Source organism: Dendrobates tinctorius, unplaced genomic scaffold (genome assembly GCF_039654945.1).
Source record: "Dendrobates tinctorius isolate UK_male_01 unplaced genomic scaffold, ASM3965494v1 ptg000138l, whole genome shotgun sequence".
Taxonomy (NCBI): domain Eukaryota; kingdom Metazoa; phylum Chordata; class Amphibia; order Anura; family Dendrobatidae; genus Dendrobates; species Dendrobates tinctorius.
In genome coordinates, this window is record NW_027361806.1 from 11,683,669 (window position 1) to 11,691,651 (window position 7,983).

General features: G+C 45.2%; 1 protein-coding gene across 1 annotated transcript; it reads right to left on the reverse strand.

The window, feature by feature from the left end:
- Positions 1-376: 376 nt before the first annotated feature.
- LOC141048886 (CARD- and ANK-domain containing inflammasome adapter protein-like) lies at positions 377-2,692 on the reverse strand. The gene has a single exon (XM_073544973.1). The coding sequence runs from the start codon at positions 2,690-2,692 to the stop codon at positions 377-379; it is 2,316 nt and encodes a 771-aa protein (XP_073401074.1).
- Positions 2,693-7,983: the final 5,291 nt, after the last annotated feature.

Below are 7,983 nucleotides of genomic sequence, written 5' to 3' on the forward strand. Positions count from 1 at the left end.
AAGGAAAATAAAACTACTAAGAGGAATAAACTGCATCAAACTAATCTCTTGTCCTGTTAGTTTGCTACAATGTATCAGTGCAGGCAAAATGTATTTGTTCAGATCTATAAACTCACAGGAGATTGCTACAATTCTTTCCATTGTATACAAAGTGAAATATTAGGTTCATATATATATATTTTCATCCTCTGAATGTAAATGTTAATGTTACTCACTGACATCAAGCGATGACCTGGAAAATGTTGAACACATGAAACAAAGTACATGAGAAAGTTGGGGTGATTTTTATGATTAAGTATTAATAAGGCTCCTTTAAATGCAGCAGCCGGAGTCCCCGCATCGTCACTTTCTCACTTCTAATAATTAAAATTTCTTTCTATTTGATTATCAACATTTTCTTTTTCAGGAGTGTCGCCACTTGCTGGTGACTGTCGGTAGTTCCAGCTTCTGCCACTTGCAGTGGGGTCTTCTTCAGACTGTTGGTGGCCTGTAAATTGGCTTTTTGGCCTTGGCTCCAGCCCACAAGGGTCTGCACAGAGCTCAGGTGCCCGGATTTACAAGCACAGTGCAGCGGGGTGTCACGGTTATTATCCAGGGGGTCTATGGCCGCCCCATTGGTTAACAGCAACTGGATGATGTCGCTATGTCCATGTTCGGCTGCGAGGTGCAGGGGCGTTTTTCTCCAGACATTTTTATCTTCTAGGTTTTTATTTTTTCCAGCTTTCAGCAAAGATTTGACAATGTCCATGTTGCCGGAGATTGTGGCATAGTGGATTGGGATACAGCCGTCCATGTCCTTCGCACCGTACCTGGCCTGGCTATTGAGCAAGGCGGCCACAACCTCTGCGTTTCCTCCAGCTGCAGCAATGTGAAGTGGGCTCTTCTTTTCCTTATCTGAGATATTGGGGTCTGCCTTATTATTGAGGAGAAACTGCACCAGAGCAAGCCCCCCTCCTTCTGCCGCCATATGCAACGGTGTCCTCGCCTGCTTGTCTTTGGCGTTTACGTTGGCTTTGTGTTCTATGAGATTCTGGGCAACATCCACATTGTTCCTCTGGCTGGCAAGATGCAATGGAGTCACTGCTTCCTTGGTGACGGCGTTCACATTGGCACCAGCTGAAAGTAAAATGTCACACAAGTCCGGTCTGTTATGGTAGGCCGCCACGTGAAGAGGAGTTTGGTCTCCGGGACCCGTAATATTAACATTAATCCCTTTCCGGAGCAACAGTTTCATGGTGGAAACATCTCCCCCTTGAACAGACAGATGCAAAGCCGTACTCAGATTTGGTGTCCGATCCTCTATGTGTGCCCCTTTCTCGATAAGCACCTGTGCCGCCTCAGGTTTACCCAGCTCAGCCGCCAGAAGAAGAGGCGTATACTGGATATCATTCCTTGCGTTCACGTCCGTGCCTTTGTCAATCAAAGCTTTGATTATTCCAAAAAGGTTCAGCTTGACGGCTTTAAACATGGCAGAGATCATGGTGTCGGGGGAGAGCCCCTTGGAATATTGTAGGAGGAGGCCAAAAATGTATTCGTTATTGGTACTGAAGGCCATGTCAATAATGCTGGAGTCAATAGTAGCGCCAGCCTCCAGTAATACTTTGACCGTAGCTTGGTGCCCGCCGGACACTGCATGGTATAGGGCTGTTTGCTTCTTCTCATCCATACTATCCACGTTGGCGCCATTCTTCAGAAGAATCTCCACCAGGCGACTATTATCCTTGGCGGCCTCCAGGTGTAAAAAGTTGGACCTATTTTTGTAGAGTTTTCCTTCTTCCTGAAGGAAGAGTTTTACCAGATGGTGGTGATTGTTCTCAGCTGCTAAGTGTAAAGGAGAATGGTAGTCATTATCCAGGGAGTATATGTTAGCCCCAGCTCGAAGTAAAACCCTTGCAGCCTCCACATGGCCATTCTCAGCTGCTCGGTGCAGCGGCGTCCTCCGTTTTTTGTCCTTGGCGTCTACTTTAGCACCTTTCGAAAGCAAGAATTCGATGACGGGGACATGTCCATTAGAAGCAGCTACATGTAACAGAGTTTCTCCTGATGAATTTACAGCATTCACATCAGGATTCTTGAGAATTGACTCCAACAAGGAGAGGTCACCTTTCATGACCGCATCGAAGACACCATCAGATGACTGAACCACCTTCGGTCTTGGAGTCTCTGGTTTCGGTCTCCTCTTCTCCTTGACTTGGACACTCGTTTTTTGAGTTTCTTTTTTAACCTTCTTCGGCAAATTCTCCTTACGGGGAATTTTTTCTGGTGGTTCAAGGACGGGAGCTTGATTGTCCTCTTTATCCCTCTCCAACAAATATCCCACCAGTTGCCTTCTCCCATCTTTAACCGAGTTATTGACATGATTGACATAACTTTTGACACTGTTGTATAATCTGGGCTCCATCTTCTTGAGACAGGGATAGAAGAAGAGGCGACAAGCTCTCTCACCTTTAGACAACAAGATGTCTAGCAGCCGGGAATTCTTCTCCGTCCTTGTCCTGTAGTAAGACATCACCATTTTCTTATCAGTAGAGAAGATCCCATGTTCTACCAGAAGGTTAATGAGCTCTTCTGGATTTTTGATGCCTTCTATGAGTTCATCTTTCATGGTCTTCAGCACATCTATAGCATATGGGTTCATAAACTGTCCTTGGGGAGTAATATGTGGGAACAGCACAGAACTTGCAGCACTCATGGTTCTGAGGTTCCAGATTCCTCAGGATTTGGTTATGGAACCTGGAGCAGCTTCTTGGTTCAAGACGCCGTCGTAGTAAATCCCAGCTCCTTGTAAGAAGCAGCAGATCCTCAGCAATCATATCACACACACTGACCCGGAGTCCTTTGTCGGACAAGTCGCCTTCTGTTTGCGCTAGGTAGGAAGTAAAGCAGTTTGTCTGGATTAACAAACAAGTCAATAATAGCTTAGCGACTGTTGCTGCGAATACAACAACTGAAAAAGTACAATGCAAATGGGTGATCTGTGTACAAAAGTGACGGGGACCAAAGCCGCAGCTGAAATATATGGGAACGAGGAAGACAGTGCACTTGGTAAAGAGAGAGTCAAGTGACAGAGCAAAGACGGTGTAATGGAACGAGCCACAGGAATGAGGATAATGCAAAAATCAACAACTGGAAAAACGTCCATAAAACAATATTTTTATATATTGATATATCCAAAGATGTCCAGAAAGTAAAAAGTGGCTGGCACTTCAAACACAGATTCGGACTGACATAGTAGTAGTAGTATAACAAAACAAGGGGGGGACACTGTGCTGTGCTGTTATGCCATAAATAGTATTAAGGAAAAAGTTGCAATAAAATGATAGGATAACATAATCGCTTACAATGAGGAAAAAAAGTATTTAGTCAGCCAGAAATTGTGCAAGATCTCCCACTTATAAAGATGAGAGATTCCTGTAACTGACATCATAGGTAGCCACAACTATGAGAGTCAAAATGAGAAAGCAAATCCAGAAAATCACCTTGTCTGATTTTTTTTCATTTTATTTTGCAAATTATGGTGGAAAATAAGTATTTGGTCATTAACAAAAGTTCATCTCAATATTTTGTTATATGTCCTTTGTTGGCAATGATGAAGGTCAAACGTTTTCTGTAAGTCTTCACAAGGTTGCCACACACTGTTGGTGGTATGTTGGCCCATTCCTCCATGCAGATCTCCTCTAGAGCAGTGATGTTTTGGGCCTGTCGCTGGGCAACAAAGACTTTCAAATCCCGCCAAAGGTTTTCTATGGGGTTGAGATCTGGAGAATGGCTAGGCCACTCTAGGACCTTCATATGCTTCTTACGAAGCCACTCATTCGTTGCCCTGGCTGTGTGTTTGGGATCATTATCATGCTGAAATACCCATCCACATTTTTTCTTCAATGCCCTTGCTGATGGAAGGAGGTTTGCACTCAAAATCTCGCGATACATGGCCCTATTCATTCTTTCATGTACACAGATCAGTCGTCCTGGTCCCTTTGCAGAGTAACATCCCCAAAGCATGATGTTGCTACTCCCATGCTTCACAGTAGGTATGGTGTTCTTTGGATGCAACTCAGCATCCTGTCACCTCCAAACACAACAAGTTTTGTTTCTACCAAACAGTTCTACTTTGGTTTCATCAGACCATATGACATTCTCCCAATACTCTTCTGGATAATCCAAATGCTCTCTAGTAAACTTCAGATGGGCCCGGACATCTACTGACTTAAGCAGAGGGACACGTCTGGCACTGTAGGTTCTGAGTCCCTGGTGGCGTAGTGTGTTACTGATGGTAGTCTTTGTTATGGTGGTCCCAGCTCTATGCAGGTCATTCACTAGGTGCCCCCTTGTGGTTCTGGGATTTTGGCTCACCGTTCTTGTGATCATTTTGACCCCACGCACGGGGTGAGATCTTGCATGGAGCCCCAGATCGAGGGAGATTATCAGTGGTCTTGTATGTCTTCCATGTTCTTATTATTGCTCCCACAGTTGATTTTATCACACCAAGCTGGTTGGCTATTGCAGATTCAGTCTTCGCAGCCAGGTGCAGGGCTACAATTTTGTTTCTGGTGTCCTTCGATAGCTCTTTGGTCTTCACCATAGTGGAGTTTGTAGTGTGACTGTTTGAGGTTGTGGACAGGTGTCTTTATACTGATAACAAGTTCAAACAGCTGCCATTCCTACAGGTAATGAGTGGAGGACAGAGGAGCCTCTCAAAGAAGAAGTTACAGGTCTGCGAGAGCCAGAAATCCTGCATGTTTTTAGGTCACTAAATACTTATTTTCCACCATATTCTTCTGGGAAATTCGATTTGTTTTCTGATGTATTCGTTGCAACTCTAATAGGCCCTCTTTAAAACAAAAATTAGTTGGGAAGGGGTTAAAACCAATATAAAATTATATTTTCCAAGCAGCCCCCCTAGTCCTCTGCTGGCTGGTTAGTCCCTACTGCGCTGCAGTACTGCTGAGCCTCAACTCATGTTCTGATGTCAAGGGTGAAGAGGAGACTGGGGGACCGTCAGGAAGCTGCAGCAGAAGGAACAGGTGGGGGGATAGGTGAGCATGATTTTCTATTGTTTTTTAACCTTTCCCTGCCCAAATGTTTTCAGCAAAATGGCAGCCGTCGCGGATCGAATTCCCAGACATTGGAATTCGCTAAAAGTGCTGTGGGATATGATGGCGCTATGTAAGTAAGGATAATAAATCAATATAAATCCTTGGATTTTGGTCAATTCTAAACAAATTTTATTAGTTTTAAAACAATTTTGGTCATCTTTTTGATAACTTTTCATAAGGAAAACTTCCTGTAAGGACAACTCGGATTTGCCATGGGGTCACCGTTGGCTGCACATAGGGGAGTACTGCAGGAACAGATGGACCCAATGAACAGAACATAATGCGGCTTACTGGAATAAATAGTGTAACGTTAATGCTGACTCCCCTGCACGAACCACGTGCGCCTCCTGCGTGTGTGACAAATAGTTTCTGTACTTTACATACTCTAGTTGTTCCTGACTCTGCTGATATCACTTCTTAGTCCAGTTGGGACATTGTCAGTACTTATTGACACGCCGTGAGGTGTGGAAGTCAGGGAGTCCAAGTTCAAAAGTCAGGAGGGTACATCATAAAGAGAAAGGTGAGACAAAGACAAAGTCAGATCAGAGTCCGGGGTCAGAATTCCAAAAAGGTAGTGACTCAAGACAAAGGGGCTAGGCAAATGGATGGTCAAAGGCAAATCCAAGGTCAGTCAACAAAGATCAAAATACAAGAACTCAAGGCACATAGCAAACACACACCACACTGAGCAGAGTTATGACCTGCAGAGATAAGAGGCAGACAACCAGATAACTAGCCTGGGAATCATTCTGAGCAGGAGACACCTATAGGAAACCCAGCAAGCCCCGGCCCTGATTGTCACTGGACTGTCACTTGCTACACTGAGAAGAGGAATCGGGACACAAGTTTTTTTGCTTACATATTATGTATTACATATGTTTTATGCAGCGGAAGAGGTAACAGTCCCGGTGAGATAACTGGTGCTGGAGAGCCACAAATTGGAGACCACAAGCACCACATTAGGTGGACTCTATACATTGAGACTAAAGCTAATAGGAATTGTAATCCCTTTATAATAAGTCCACCAAGAAATACTTTTTAAGTTTGTTTTGAGGGGATTGTATAGGATTTAGGTGCAGCTCCCAAAAACATACTATCTGCTTCTGAATACTGATTTCAGTGCTGCCCCTACATTTCCTACCTCAACACTGCTGCGTTCTGCTTCGTTATTGTCCTGCGTCTGATATTTCTATGTCCAGGATTTCTTATGGCCGAATGCAGTGTACTCGCGCATCTCATCATCATGTCGACGAGAGGCTCCAATGTTTGGAGAAAAAATGAAGCAACTTTTCAAATAGTCAGGATGAAAACTGTTCTATTATCTATTATTTTGTGTATCCTGTGAGCAGCGCCTATGCAGATCTCTGTGTCTCCATGATTACAGACTACAAACTACCCTGAGTACTCTGATCCTGAGATCCTTCCTCGCTTCTTCAACTGCCTGTAATGTATTAAGAAGAGGCGGTATAAGGTTTAGAGCAGCACATGGCTGTGGGACAGAGAAGAAGAAGAAGAGGAAGTGTGGCGCCCCCAGGAGTATGGTCGCCACAGTGGCATTGCCTTCCTCCTAGTGAGAGTGATGTCATGCCTGGAAGCAATGAAGGGTCTCTCTGGCAGTTAATCACTGCATGCAACACAGTTCCCATTCTGGGTCAGCAGAGGGAGCTCTGAACCAATACTAAGGGGAAGAGCTTCTCTCTGGGGGCCAGGAAGGAGTGAGTCAGTTAGTGTGAGGAGGGCGTTATGTGCAGACATGGAGGAGAAGAGCTGGGGAGACTGAGGAAAGTGGAGAGCTCAGTCCCAGTGATAGCGCATGATCTGGAGCCTGGTCTCCACGGTTGTATGGATACTAACAGTCCTGCACCAGAAACCAGAGGAATAGGAAGCTGTAAATGCCCTATTCCCACATAATCCTCGGAGGCACAACAGCGACGGGTGAGCCAAGAGAGATAGAAGGCTACGGCTGTCTGCCATGCGAGTGGAGTGTGGATAACATCAGAAAGGAGGAACTCCAGTGTAACTCAGTACTGGGAGTACTTCATTGAGAGCGCTAGTAAGGAGACTGCACAACCCATCTGCCAGAGTGATTCCTGATTTGCTTCCAGGCTAACCAGCTCCTGTGCCATCTGTAATCAGGACCCTGGACTGCATTTGCCAAGTAAAGGTAAAGAAACTGCAACCTATTGTGTCCTTGCCTTCTTGCTGCAGCCTGCCCGACACTGCTACATCTCTGTGCCTGACACTGCACCTTCCTTCTCAACACCTATCTACACTGCCCTGGGACAACAGCCCTGCCTGTGGAGGGTTATAACATCTTGGCTGCACCCCACCATCTGTCCCAGAGGATCTGTCTGCAGCGTCGGCTTAACATTTGCCGAACACCACAGGTGGCGTCACGAATCATCTATTCATAATCTTTATTCCATCACTTCACTCCCTTACATGGACGCCCAGGGCCACGGACCGGGTCACCGCTACTGTGACACTTCCCTGTGAAATACCGGCCCAGTACCGAGTACCCCACTGCCCTGGCGGGCGATTCAGAAGCCAAGGAAGAAGAAGACGAGGGAGAAGATATAATAATAATAATAAATTTTATTTCTATAGCGCCGACATATTCCGCAGCACTTTACATTTCGGAGGGGATTTGTACAGACAATAGACATTACAGCATAACAATAATCACATAGATTATAACAGATACCAAGAGGAGTGAGGGCCTTGCTCGCAAGCTTACAGTCTATGAGGAAAGAGGTAGACACGAAAGGTGGGTGGTAACAGTTACCCTGATTGTATGGACCAGGCATAATGTTAAGTGTGTAACAGTACAGACGCAGAGGGCTAATGGATGCATAAAGCATGTGGGAACATGATGCGGGGAACCTGG

Bases quoted from the DNA above. Each gene is read 5' to 3' on its own strand.
- LOC141048886 (XM_073544973.1), bottom strand. From the start codon at position 2,692: ATGAGTGCTGCAAGTTCTGTGCTGTTCCCACATATTACTCCCCAAGGA.